The 15,246-nt window shown below is 37.8% G+C and overlaps 1 protein-coding gene across 3 annotated transcripts in view; it reads right to left on the bottom strand.

Annotated features, from left to right (window-relative positions):
• Positions 1–752: 752 nt before the first annotated feature.
• The window catches only part of AVL9 (AVL9 cell migration associated), a 69,740-nt gene continuing 55,246 nt past the window's right edge, over positions 753–15,246 (bottom strand). For 2 of the 3 annotated variants that reach the window (XM_036897363.2, XM_036897362.2), the window contains exons 13-16: positions 10,529–10,646; positions 7,981–8,034; positions 7,391–7,479; positions 753–5,310 (exon numbers count right to left, since the gene is read on the bottom strand). In XM_036897363.2, the coding sequence (XP_036753258.2) occupies positions 5,195–5,310; positions 7,391–7,479; positions 7,981–8,034; positions 10,529–10,646 (377 nt within the window). In that variant the 3' untranslated portion in view covers positions 753–5,194. The remainder of the gene's footprint in view (positions 5,311–7,390; positions 7,480–7,980; positions 8,035–10,528; positions 10,647–15,246) is intronic. The other variant, XR_005027156.2, reaches the window with a different exon arrangement.

Raw genomic sequence — 15,246 nt, 5'->3', positions numbered from 1 at the left:
TAATTACAACTCCCATCTTATCAGAGCAAAGCACAGGCAGCTCTGACCTTGGAGACGTGGAACCATCACCTCACAGCGGCAGGGCCCAGAGCCCAGCAGGAACAAGTCCTCTGAAAAGGGGAGATGCCAGCAGGGCAGAGCTGTACTGTCCCCAGGTCACCTCAGCAGTGCCAGGCCAGTAAAGGTCCGTGTCAGAGAACATGGGGATCTTAAACTTAACCCAGCACTCTAGGAGGTACACTTTCCCAGGGGACAAAGAAATTTGTCTGCTTCTTCTGTGAAGCACATCACACAGCTTCTGTTTGTAGAGTGGCTGTAAGAAAACCATAGTACATGGAAATAAATATAAGAAAATGTGCTAGGAAGTCTTCAGTGGAAATGTTAAGGGCTATTTTGAAGCTTCCCAGTCCAGGCGGAAAAATGAGCTGCTAATGACAATGTCCTCTTCCCTGGGGATTTGTTAGTGAGAGTGACCAACCTCAGTCTGCCTGTACTTTGTGGGGTCTCAAGCACTCAGCACTCCACACAAACTAAAGGGCTCTTCCTGTGGGAGTCAGCCCCTTAAAAATGGAGGTGCCACCATAAGCAATGCCAAACTGAGAGACTAAATGAACAATGAGTCCTCTAGTTCTTTCTGTGTGCTGAATTTTTAATATATCAAGCTGGCCCTGTTGTCCAACTGTGAAGCAGGCCAGAAACCACACTGACAACATGAGGGGTACTTCCACAAAGACAGGCCAAGTACAACTGTATGCAAGACAGTGGTATAATTTTATTCTCATTTTTTCTTAAAGTACAGTAGAAGGTTTACAATTCACTATGATTAGACATGATTTATAATTTTAACATTTTTAAGAAACAAAGAACTAGTACAAATTATAAAACTACTAGAGCAAAGAGACACTACACTTCTGATCAAAACATGTGTCACAGCTAAATTTCCTCAGAAAAAAATTTCTAAGATTCCTAAGCTAAATTTTCTTAGAAAGGGTTTATAGAAAGCCTTTAATCTCAGATACTTAAACTATTTTTGTAACCATTAAATGCCTTCACCAACTCATTAATCAAATGTTTCCTAAATTTAGGAACCAATGATCAAGTGGCCTGAAACACATACGTCTTGATCCTATATTTCCAGCTATAAATGATTAATATTTCAAGCAAAGCACAGAAGCTTATAAAAACTTCAGTTACCCTTTTTGGCTCAATACCTGACTGAAATGTTCAAATGTTTATATTGCACACAAAAAAATTTGAGCAGCATACTATGTGTGTCTGAGAAGCTGATGGAAGATCGGAAAAAATCCCTAAATAGTGTCCCATTTACATGATTTAAATATATAGTTTCTATATCTTTAATTAATTGAGTAAAAAGGTAAACTTTAGAACAGCACAGAAATACAAATGCATTAGCATCTTACAAAATATAGTCAGTCAACCCCTTATACTTGCACAATCTTTTAGTTTTGGAGTTACCATACAAAGGAGCTAGTTTCTTCTCCTCCATATTAAAGCAGGAAGTCATGGGTACTGAAGTTATTTATATGGAAATAATAAAGATCCACATTGCTTTTCTTTGTCTTGACGAGTATTTATGGAATGTTGGAAATTATGGAAAAACAATTCTAATGTTATGAAGTCCAAAGACTTGGAATGAAAAATCTCCTAGTGGCACAATGTGCTATATGGAATGACAATCATCTTCTAGAAACTAGGGCTACCCATCGTGTTTAAAGGCTACCAAGGAACCGGGTGGAAAGGCCATGAATGCCCTGCCACCTCTGACTAAACAATCAGAGCATGCAAATGCTAATGTCATTTCAAGAGACCCAGTCAACTCCCTGATAAAATAATAGGCAACATTTAGCAGCTACCATCCTAATAGACTTCCCCGAACTGCTGAAGCATGTAAAAGTTCATGTGGTTTAGGCATCAGTCCACTGGCCCCTTATCCTGACTCATCACTAGGCCTGGAGGGAAAAAGACCAGTATAACTTCCACAAAACATAAAATAAGAACAAAACCTGCCAGCTAGGGAGACAGTGTTATAGCTTCATTTTAAAACTTGTAACTAGCAGATTAAAATTCGAACTTCTTTGCAAAATAATTCTTACAACCTTTAGCATGTTAAATACTGCTCTCAAAATACTTTCATTTAGGTTGTAAGTACCTTGGTCCTCAGCCTTGCAATAACTTCTCACTTCTCTCCCTTCCTAATTTGCGTTCTCCTTGCCTTTCCCAAGTAAATGATTTTATATATATATATTCAACGCTTAATATAGAACTAAGAAAGCAAGATAAGGTTGAAGAAATCCTGTCACAGGTCTGGTTTGCTGCCCAAAGGTATTGTTGCTGTGTTTCTTAAAGCAAAAAGTAGGGAAGAATTGTTTAAGGGCTTGGGGCTAGTAAATCAAATCAGTGATGGACTTGGGGACAGACCATTCGTATTGGTTTATGTGAGCTAAATGCATATGGCACAATGATTCTAAGTTTTACTTTGACATGCAGCATTTTCTATTCACCTAGCTTAGGATGTGGTAGCTTTACTCTCTTTTCCTTACCAATATCACTGTCATTACAGTACCTAGTAGGAATTAAAGTATGCCAGGAACTGTTTGCAAACACTACTTTTAAGTCACCACCAAGTGAGGGGTGCAGTCTGTGTGCCTGGCACATATTGAAAAGCCTGGCTGACCCTAGCTCCCTCAGGCCTACTTATAAATACTCAGTACTAGACACAAAAGCACTGGAGCAACTGTGGCCGAAACACACACCTTTCCCAGGGATATGTCCAAAGACGGCCCAGTGTTGGCTCCAATGGCTCACTGAGCTGGTGATTAGAGTGAGGCAACCGCTCTGGGGCCCGCTGCTCAGCTGGAGCCTGGAATCTGAGCCTGAAGCACATAGGCGACATAGGACAAGGGGCCAGGCTTCCTGACTTCAACCGTGCTGGCTGCCCCAGGGCTCCTGCCAACAACTCAACAGCCTAAGCTCCCTAAAAACTCCAACGCCTCCCAGATCCCAAAGGAACTACAGTTAGTCTTTTGACCATTTCGATGACAAAATTTCTCTTCTGAGATAATTCATTTTATGCTGAAAGCCACTTAAACGACCACTTTAAAAGTCGAACTCTGAATGGGAAACATTACTAGAAAGTTCAGCTGAGGTGTACATTGAAATGGGAAACAAGTGATACTAGAGCAAAGTTAAATGTAAATGTTTTTATTTCAGTGGACTTCCAAAGCATGGATTGGGCTGCTTTCAAAGAGGGAGGGATGGGAGTTTACCCCAGTCATACAAACCAGGTAAACTAAAGGATGACCTGCAGCGTGCTAGCTGGCCCTCCTGGTGCCCTGAGCACTGTGTACTTGTAGCAGGTGAAAGGTAACAACTGCACACAAATACACTATCACACTCTAGCTAATGACGTAGTCTCACAAAACAACATGATGTTAGAATGAATTCTTTATGGTTTCAGTGTAACACTGATTAAAGTAACTTTTAAAAAGGTTTGGTTTGGTATTACTTTCTTCTCTTCAAATACTATTTCCTGAGAAGGTTAATTTTCCTAGCAGAGTAGAATGGAGTTCTGAAAATAAGCCCTTTAATTTATCATCACTGAATTCTTGAGTTATGCTCAAGTAGAAGTATGCATTTAGATTTGTTGGACTTGTGTTAAAACACAAACTGGAAATTCTGGGAATATTTATATATTATGTCCCTATGTCCATTTCACATGCTTTAGAAGGATTTCCTTATCACACAAACATTTCTTAAGTGATACATCAAGTATAACCAAGTGTCCTCCTTAACTAGGACCTTTATTTCCCCAATACTTTTTATATCATATGTAGATTATACTCACAATGTATTTTCCAAGTAGCCTTTGAAAAAGAAGTCTGTCCCCTTTAAGTACTCCCTGAGAACACCCATCCAAAGTCCCCTTGAAAAGCAAACGAGAGCTGAGCATGGCAGATACATGAGGTCCAGTTGTGTAAAAATCTTCAGTAGATAGCACACACGTGCACGTCTAAAATGAAACCAGATGTCCTTTATGAAACATGACTGATGTCATGGCTGTAGTTTTCTTCTCTTGCCTCTTGCATTTATAAATGTGATCTAAAATGAAATTTCTATTTATGTATCTTCTTGCTTTTCTTTTATAAATACTTTTAGAAGGGGTTGGGGATTGATTAGAGGAGGGTTTTCCATCAGGGAATTAGGAAGGCCAAGAGCCTTAAAGAGCTTTATGAAGAGTAAGACTAAGAAAAAAACCTGTAGGCCTGTAAACACCCAATGGAAAACTGTTCAAACGAAGCAACAGAAGGCACAAACTGTGGGTTAAAAAAAATCCTTGTAAAAGACTGCAACGTGACTAGAGCTGCCAGAACTAACACCGAAGTCTTTTAAAGTCTTGCCCTAAATATACATTCAGGCTAAGCTGCTCAAACACTGCTATACCGCTGTCATCGTCACTATGCTAGTTCTCTGCACACCTAAGAGAAAGAAGAGAAGAAAGCAGAGTGACACTCTTTGACATCTCAAAGCAAGTGTTTAGGACAGGGAAAGAACAAATTAAAAACATGAAACAAAACACTCCATACTCAGAACTACCACCTCTTTCACGTTTCCAGGTGGAAGTGAATTGATAAATCTATTTTGGGGTACAAAAGCAACAAACAAAAAAAAATCATCATATAACTCAGCAAAAAAATAACAAAGGGCTGGACTGCATGGCCCTTTAACTTTTTAAGCACATTTTAGGGCCAACTTTAGAGAAATTAAAATAGCAATATAACTTAATTTTAGCACATATAATTTACAGTGACCATCTGGATATTCAAACATCAAAACAGGACAAAATTTACAAAAGTAAAAACTCTAAAGCAAACAAATGTGTATCAGAACTCAAATTCATTGAAGGTTCACTGTGTGTTTTAATCAGGCTCAGACTGAAATAAAAGTAGTCAATTTAAACCCCAACCTGGAAAGCCATCCCTGCATTGGTTGTGATTTCATTTTTCTGCATCCTGCGACATTCATTTAGACAGAGGGCAACCGTCCATGTAAACAGTTCGACGAATCAGTACCCTGCTGTGGACCTGTGGCCGACAGAGAGGAACAGTCTGGGAGCAGCAGACAGACAGGGAACACTTAAACCTAAGAAAGCAACAGCAGCCACTGGATGCCGTGCTCAGGGCTTCCCGTCGGATGGCTCAGTGAGACTCTGAGGGGTGGAACTGGTGAAAGCAGAAAGCCACGAAGACATAGCTGTCTTGGCACTGGAGAAAGCTCCTCCAACTGACTGGCCTGGATGGAAAGAGGAGAAAAACAAAAGGAAAGTGTCTTCACTTTTGTTAAGAGACAGTGAAAGACCGATGCTAATTAGTGAATGTTAATTTACTTTAACACATCAATGTGATAATAGTTACTAAAATATCACTGAAATTTCTAGTTTCCAAACAATTCCTTTCCAAGGGAGTACCTAATAGGAAACTGGATCATTTCTGGGTATAAGAGCCTATTTTCCTAAGTATCTTGAACTATCTATACCTGAATCTCTTAAGTATCTCTAAGCATTCTTCTAAGCATTCTGAAGGTATTCAGCAAACTCTTCCCTTAATATCCACTGTGCTAGGCTCTCAGCACTGGCTGTGCATGGAATCATTTGCAGAGATGAGAAAGTCCTATGTGCATTCTGTACCCTAAACCCAAGCTGGTAATAGATAACCACTATACAGGGAGGAGGGGTTAGGCTGCTTTAGGGACATTTGCTTTGGTCATCTAAAATGATGTTGCATTAAAGGTCACACAAGAGCTCTCTCTGCCTCAGGTCTCCTTTGTTTTAAAGAATAGTATCTCAAAAGTTGATGCTAAAGTGAAATTATTTAAGTTGGATCATACAAGCCCACTATTCCTGGAGGAGTGTGCAACAGGAGAACTGGCCTTAGAATTTAGACATTAGCAGTAGTAACACTAAGAGTTAAGTAACAATTAATAGCATATACCTATGATAAAGCAGAATTTGTCTGTTAGAAAACAAGAATTAAAAAAAAGCCAAATGTGTAATATTATATTGAAATAAATGCTTATACATCAAATTCCATTCTCTGGTAATAAAACGAACCCAGTGATAAGGCTATGTGCTCTGTTTGTCTCCTAAGACACTGTGGAGAAGTTCTCTCCCCCATCTACCCCTGGTATATGGAATCTATCCCTCACAGCTGAGGACCCCTGCACAGAGATCACCTAGTTCTTGGGCTGTTGAACTGTGTTCAGTAAGGGTTAGTCAACTTCTCCCAGGAGCTAAGGAAAGAGATGGGTCCTGTTTTTTTACATACTGATATGACAAAGCAAATGTGGCAAAAGGTAAATAACTGGTGAATCTGAGGTAACTGGGAATTTCTTGTACACTGATGTATCATTCTTTAAGTTTGACATTATACAAAAAGTTCAATACACAGAAAAGGAATGAAGAATTTCTTTAGAATGGATATGGAACAATCTTCAAAATATTTTAAGTGAAAAAAAGCTAGGTGCGGAAGAGTATATATAATTACATGCTATCACCTATCTGGCTTTAGCATCAGGGTAGCATATTATTCCTTACCTATTTGATAAAGTCCCTAAGTAGAGCCATCTGGGCCTGGATTAAATGTAAAATCTTGTAGCAAGGTTTTAAAATTTTAATTCAATCTATTTAATAGATATAGGGCTATTCAGATTTTTGAAATTTCTTATTGTATCAGTTTTGGCAATTTGAGTCTTGCAAAGAATTTACGTATTTTACCTCAGCTGTCCAAAAAACGTCATAAAGTTATTCACAATATTCTCATATTATCTTATTTTTATAAGATGTAGAGTGATGTCTCCTCCTTCATTCCCAATATTGGTAATTTGTACCTTCTCTTTTTTTCCTTTATTAGTCTGTAAGCGTTTTATTAATACTCTTGACCTTTTAAAGAAATGAACTATTGGTTTTACTGATTTTCTTTGTGTGATATATCTTAGAAGAAGCAGTTCCTAATGCCTACTTTATTATAGTTTTCTACTGTTTATAAAGAATTGTGGGCAGCTCAGGGAATGGGGCAAAATTCCAGTGAACCTCAAACCCTGGTAACAACAGTAAACTCACAGAAAATGCTGTCACTCTCCATCAAATGTAGCAAAATTTGCTGAACTTTCTTTGGTGCTATCTGGTGTCACAAGAGTATTTTTTAATGATTAAGACAAGAAACAGAAAAATACCAAAAAACCTCTATTCAACCATCTTACATTATTATATGATACACAGACCTCTACAACTTTATGTTTTTATCAATGACATATTAAAGATAGATGAGCGATGTGCTCAGATTCCAATCTGTTCCTTGCTAAAGGCATGCCTTACCAACAGCTTTTCCTGTTTGTACAACATTACGGCTAGTTGTGACCATGACGTTTCCAATTTTTTTGCCACGTTCACTGTTTTGAACAGAACTGAGTAAAAGAAAGAAGTGTTAAGTACAGTTAAAAAAAAAAAAATCACACATGTATACACTAACCACTCAATAACCATCTCCCAAATTAGAATTATTGAAAAAGAAGCTAAGTTATTATTTGTTAAGCATCAATTAACTTATTAAATTTTAAAGCATGCAAACTTTCAGAAAATACTAAAAGAACATGAAGATGAACCAAAAAGTGGTAAGAACAGAAGGACTGGTGTATGGTTAATTATCCCTACAGTCATGATTTGCTAAAGTTACTTCACCAGAATAAAAATGGCAAATCCTGTTATTAGTTCACACCATTCTCCATGAAACAGCAGTGTTTTCCCTTTGAAACATACACACTGCTAAGCTAGAGAATGTTATGCACATATTTGGTTACCATTTGAAGCACAAGTCTATCAAGTGAGAAAAACAATTCCCATTTAGCAATGAAACACATGGCATAAATTCAGATAGAATTTTCCTAGTACTTTCTTTAAATACTCACTGTGAGAATCTTAACTTCATGTCTGACACTGAGTATTGGCCTTGAAAAGGATGGCTGTAAAACAAAGTCTGAGTTTAGATTATAAGTATTTCACCAGTAATACTGCAAATGAGATTTATCGTTTATTATGGCTCACAGGGGGACTTTTGCTGGGCAGTGGTGCTCTGAACATGCTAGCAGGAAATGGGGCTCTGGCCACAGCTCTCCTCCTACAGTTATGGGGACGTAAGCTTATTTCCTCACTTGTAAAATTGGTGTTTTGTTTGTTCCTTGGGTGGGGTTTGTGTTTGTGCTACCCTGATGTTCTGACCTATTTGGTCTGGGTTGGGTCTAAGGCATCAATGTTTTTAACAAGCTCCCCAGGACAGTCAGGGTTATAGTTACTGACTTAGGCCATAATCACAGGTTATAACTTGATTCTGGCCACCTATTAGTATACAAACATTTGTGGATGGATCTGTAAAATCTTGACTTCTCATTAGAAAAGCAACTCAAAATGCAGTTCTAAAAAATATATAAAAGGGAGAAAAAGTGTATGTATGTGTATACACATGCACAATCAGGCAACCTGACCAAAGTTACACTATAAAAGAAGGAGTTAATAAATTTCCAGATTCTAACCTTATTCTCAGGGGTCTCTTTGAATGTCTAACAAAGTGACCCTAATGAAATCTATAGCTACTTATAAAAACATCAAAATGTATTCATGGCTTTTCAAATGATAAATTTGTTTACTGGCCATATTAAGCATATGTAAAACTTCTGTCTTTCTAGATTCCTGAATCACAGTTTGAAAGAATTGAGAGATTACCAAGTTATGCTCTGTATTCCTGGAAAGGCTGTGTTTAGATGAAATATGCCTGCCTGCTGCTTACTAAGGGAAATTAAGGACTACCTTCTCTGATCTTTAAGGAACTGAAGAGAGGGTTTCATAGACCTCAAATCTTACAATTAGTTGGGATTATTTTGAAATTACACCTCCTGATAACAACTGAAGGCTATCATTTGTTTTAAATTTAGTGAAAATAATGAAAATTGGCTGACTATAGTATCTGCATAAGCTCTTTCCCCTATATATTTCAGGTCCTTCTTCAGTCTTCTCTTCAATCTAAATAACCTCAGTTTATTTACATATTTTAAAAAGCACTATTTTACAATCCTTTAAAGCCTGTTCCACCTGAGCCTCTTATGAAGCCGCATTAAAATCTGTGGAGCTGGTTCAAGTGAAAGGCACCACAGCAGACACGGCGACTGGCTAAGGGTCTGAGTGGGTCAGCAGTGCAGAGCCCTGGGGGAGGACAGATGGCCCCCCAAACCTCCAGTGAGAGCCATCAGGCAACCCAAACACACCTCTGTTTCTCCTCATCCCTCTTCAGAATACAGACCTCATGGTTAGCGAGGGAGAATACTGTGAGCTCTTAGCTCTTTGATTTAATACTATTAAAATGTTTTGCTTTTTAATTCTGTTTTTACCACATTCGAATGTCTATGTGGGTTTCTACTATAGCTCAGTATGATGATTCAGTTCACCCAAATCAGGGCTCGTTTCTCTTGATAGATAATATGAAGTTTAATATGCATGTTTTCCAAAGCTCTGCTACAGTACCTTTTCCTGGCAGATGCTTCCCCAAGTTACTATGCCATAAATGCCTGGACTTTGCATGTTGTGGGAGGGGGAGTATCCTTTTTTGCACCACTTAAATCACATCCCCACTTTAATTAAGTTAACCCTAGTTCCCAAATAATATAGTAGTCAGTCCAAAGTTGATTTTTGTCTGATTCTCAGGAAGTATAAGTTTAAAATACAAATGAAAACAAACATTCAGTGTATGTTTGTATTATAAAAATACACATCATTTTAATTCTTAATTTACAAGATAAGTTCCCAGGATGTCTTCATTATATCAGTGAGTCTCTTTCGACTCAACTCTGTTCCATTCACACAAAGATGGTATTATTTCATAGTGGCACCATTCCATAGCAAGTTTAAATGTCTTTTATGCCTATGTGGGATAAAGTCTTTGTCCAGTCCATATTCCATACAAAGACAGGTATTAAATTTTGTGAAATTTTAGTATCTGATGTGGAAACCAGTACTGACTGGGTACCTAGGAGTTCACATATCAACTTTGGTTTTTCACACTTGATGGTTTACAATAATCTCTCAGTTTTGCCTCGCGGTATTTCCTGTAAGGCTTCTATCTTGTTTGACCTTTTCTGCTGAAGTACAGATCCCAGCAATGGGAGAGAAGAGCTATCACATACTGAGCGTCACTGTGTGGCGGGGCCTCCTGTCTGAATACACCGAGAGCCGGGAGAAATGTCAGTGCTTCCAAGAGTGCCCGGAGATTTCTGTCTCAGAAAAGAACAGGGAAGCAGTTTTCAGCTGCTTCTCTGCATTTGGGAGCCTTTTTCATAATCTACTTAAGGAGATTCTTGAAGATATGCACAATATCATGAAAGTTAAGATGATTTTCTTTATACTGGGCACACTCTGTAAAGCAACCATTTTGTGTGTTATCTATCAATCTTCAAAGGATGTGCTTACTTTGGATTTATTTCTGCAAGTGCTGGATGCTTGTTGCTGTTCCAGACCCGGTAGTTGTGAGTATTCTTCCATGCTGTAACAAAGGTTGTCCCATAGTCCGATAATATCTTTTCATTATCTGTCAAGTAAATATTTGAAAGTTGAGCTGGACTGCAGCCAATCAGACATGTGAAGATTAACAACCAAAAAGGGTAAAGGAATGGCTTCACTGTCCTTGCCCCCCTTGGTCTAGTTTCAGAAATCCTGTTAAGAAGCTATGTGGCCTTTGACAAGTCACTTAATCACTTTGAACTTCATTTTCCTAACCAGAAAATAAGAATATTGAGCCAGATATGTTCTCAGGTCACTTACAACTCCAAAATATTTCCACATATTCCTTACCAAGGTTAGAAGGCATATGATTAGCAAAAACTATAGTCTGGACAATGAGTAAATGTACTGATATATACAAATGGAGTAGGCAAATGAGGGTTGCTAACTTGTCATAAATGCCATTTTTCTACAAGAAAAGATTAGAATGAATGCATAAATTGGATCCTTTAACCAACTTTTTCTCTTGTTTTGGGAATTTGTCTTCTAATTTGGTGATGTTCAACTCTTGAGTTTCCATGCATTTCTCAGTCAAAATACTCAAAATAAAAAGGAGATTTTCATATTTAATGTTTAAAACATTTCAGCTTTATCAATATCATGGGAAACTTCAGTGCAGAGCATTTCTTCTACTTAGAATAACAGAAAAAGTTTGGAGAACTGATTAAATGTAGCTCTTCCATCCTATATTAATTTCAAATTGCTTGCTTTGAAGATAAAGTATGACTTCTTTTGCTGGTAAAGGAGAAGAATATACATGGTTCCATATGCAGCATAAGGAAGTTCTCATAAGCATATACTCCTCAAACAATTCATTCAGTTCACTGTGCTGAACTTCCTTTAGCAGCGTGGGCCTGAGCCAGATTCCTCGGGTTTAAATCCCAGCTCACACTAAATGGATGAGTAAGCAATTTAACCTTTCTGTCTCTCATTTTTCCTCTAAAATGAAGATGACAAGGTATCTATCTCCAGGGTTATTTTGAGTATGAGTTAGTAGATGCAAAGTGCTCAAAACAGATCCCTGTATATAGTAAATGTTGAAAAAAAAAAGCTACTATTATTAGTAACTGGGGTTTTGTTACTGAGGATTATTTCTTACTGAATGATTCTGGGTTAGGGGCTTTGATTTTGGTTTCTCAGATGCTGCTACATTTGTACAAGCGGCAGACATTAAAAAATATCCCATTAACAAATAAGGACTTCCTCCACAGATTTCCTTTACAACTGAAGAACACACCTAAAGTCTGGTTTAAAACTCCATATATACTATGTAAAGAACTAATCTGGGAGTTGGTAGTGGTGGAGTTGAGTAAAAAACTTCACTGCCACAACAGTGTGAGTGAACTTCATGTCACTATGGAACTCCACACTTACACATGGTTAAGATGGCAAATCTGGGTTATGTGTACTTCACAGTTAAAAAAAAAAAAAACCTCATGGCAAAGATCAAGGACAAGGAAAGAGTTTCAAAGGCAGCTAGAGAGAAAAAGGTCACCTATAAAGGAAAACCCATCAGGCTATCATCAGACTTCTCGACAGAAACCTTACAGGCCAGAAGAGAAAGGCATGATATATTTAATGCAATGAAACAGAAGGGCTTTGAACCAAGGATACTGTATCCAGCATGACTATCATTTAAATATGATGGAGGGATTAAACAATTCCCAGACAAGCAAAAGTTGAGGGAATTTGCCTCCCACAAACCACCTCTACAGGGCATCTTACAGGGACTGCTCTAGATGGGAGCACTCCTAAAAAGAGCACAGAACAAAACACCCAACATATGAAGAATGAAGGAGGAGGAATAAGAAGAGAGAGAAGAAAAGAATCTCCAGACAGTGTATATAACAGCTCAATAAGTGAGCTAAGTTAGGCAGTAAGATACTAAAGAAGCTAACCTTGAACCTTTGGTAACCATGAATCTAAAGCCTGCAATGGTAATAAGTACATATCTTTCAATAGTCACTCTAAATGTAAATGGACTGAATGCACCAATCAAAAGACACAGAGTAATAGAATGGATAAAAAAGTAAGACCCATCTATATGCTGCTTACAAGAAACTCACCTCAAACCCAAAGACATGCACAGACTAAAAGTCAAGGGATGGAAAAACATATTTCAGGCAAACAACAGAGAGAAGAAAGCAGAGGTTGCAGTACTAGTATCAGACAAAATAGACTTCAAAACAAAGAAAGTAACAAGAGATAAAGAAGGACACTACATAATGATAAAGGGCTCAGTCCAACAAGAGGATATAACCATTCTAAATATATATGCACCCAACACAGGAGCACCAGCATATGTGAAACAAATACCAACAGAACTAAAGGGGGAAATAGACTGCAATGCATTCATTCTAGGAGACTTCAACACACCACTCACCCCAAAGGATAGATCCACCGGGCAGAAAATAAGTAAGGACACGGAGGCACTGAACAACACAGTAGAACAGATGGACCTAATAGACATCTACAGAACTCTACATCCAAAAGCAACAGGATATACATTCTTCTCAAGTGCACATGGAACATTCTCCAGAATAGACCACATACTAGCCCACAAAAAGAGCCTCAGTAAATTCCAAAATATTGAAATTCTACCAACCAACTTTTCAGACCACAAAGGTATAAAACTAGAAATAAATTCTACAAAGAAAACAAAAAGGCTCACAAACACATGGAGGCTTAACAACATGCTCCTAAATAATCAATGGATCAACGAATAAATTAAAATAGAGATTAAGGAATATATGGAAACAAATGACAACAACAACACAAAGCCCCAACTTCTGTGGGATGCTGCGAAAGCAGTCTTAAGAGGAAAGTATATAGCGATCCAGGCACACTTGAAGAAGGAAGAACAATCCCAAATGAATAGTCGAACATCACAATTATCGAAACTGGAAAAAGAAGAACAAATGAGGCCTAAAGTCAGCAGAATGAGGGACATAATAAAGATCAGAGAAGAAATAAACAAAATTGAGAAGAATAAAACAATAGCAAAAATCAATGAAACCAAGAGCTGGTTCTTTGAGAAAATAAACAAAATAGATAAGCCTCTAGCCAAACTTATTAAGAGAAAAAGAGAATCAACACACATCAACAGAATCAGAAATGAGAACGGAAAAATCACGACAGACTCCACAGAAATACAAAGAATTATTAAAGACTACTATGAAAACCTATATGCCAACAAGTTGGAAAATCTAGAAGAAATGGACAACTTCCTAGAAAAATACAACCTTCCAAGACTGACCAAGGAAGAAACACAAAAGTTAAACAAACCAATTATGAGCAAAGAAATTGAAAGAGTAATCAAAAAACTACCCAAGAACAAAACCCCCGGGCCAGACAGATTTACCTCAGAATTTTATCAGACACACAGGGAAGACATAATACCCATTCTCCTTAAAGTTTTCCAAAAAATAGAAGAGGAGGGAATACTCCCAAACTCATTCTATGAAGCCAACATCACCCTAATACCAAAACCAGGCAAAGACCACACCAAAAAAGAAAATTAGAGACCAATATCCCTGATGAATGCAGATGCAAAAATACTCAATAAAATATTAGCAAACTGAATTCAAAAATATATCAAAAGGATCATATACCATGACCAAGTGGGATTCATCCCAGGGATGCAAGGATGGTACAACATTCGAAAGTCCATCAACATCATCCACCACATCAACAAAAAGAAAGACAAAAACCACATGATCATCTCCATAGATGCTGAAAAAGCATTTAACAGAATTCAACAACCATTCATGATAAAAACTCTCAGCAAAATGGGTATAGAGGGCAAGTACCTCAACATAATAAAGGCCATATATGATAAACCCACAGCCAACATTATACTGAACAGCGAGAAGCTGAAAGCTTTTCCTCTGAGATCGGGAACAAGACAGGGATGCCCACTCTCCCCACTGTTATTTAACATAGTACTGGAGGTCCTAGCCACGGCAATCAGACAAAACAAAGAAATACAAGGAATCTATATTGGTAAAGAAGAAGTTAAACTGTCACTATTTGCAGATGACATGATACTGTATATAAAAAACCCCAAAGACTCCACTCCAAAACTACTAGAGCTGATATTGGAATACAGCAAAGTTGCAGGATACAAAATTAACACACAGAAATCTGTGGCTTTCCTATACACTAACAATGAACCAATAGAAAGAGAAATCAGGAAAACAACTCCATTCACAATTGCATCAAAAAGAAGAAAACACCTAGGAATAAACCTAACGAAGGAAGTGAAAGACCTATACCCTGAAAACTACAAGACACTCTTAAGAGAAATTAAAGAGGACACTAACAAATGGAAATTCATTCCATGCTCTTGGGTAGGAAGAATTAATATTGTCAAAATGGCCACCCTGCCTAAAGCAATCTACAGATTCAATGCAATCCCTACCAAAACACCAACAGCATTCTTCAATGAACTGGAACAAATAGTTCTAAAATTCATATGGAAACACCAAAGACTCCAAATAGCCAAAGCAATCCTGAGAAAGAAGAATAAAGTAGGGGGGATATCACTCCCCAACTTCAAGCTCTACTATAAAGCCATAGTAATCAAGACAATTTGGTACTGGCACAAGAACAGAGCCACAGACCAGTGG

Source organism: Manis pentadactyla, chromosome 7 (assembly GCF_030020395.1).
Source record: "Manis pentadactyla isolate mManPen7 chromosome 7, mManPen7.hap1, whole genome shotgun sequence".
Taxonomy (NCBI): Eukaryota; Metazoa; Chordata; class Mammalia; order Pholidota; family Manidae; genus Manis; species Manis pentadactyla.
This window is presented reverse-complemented; position numbering and strand designations above follow the sequence as displayed.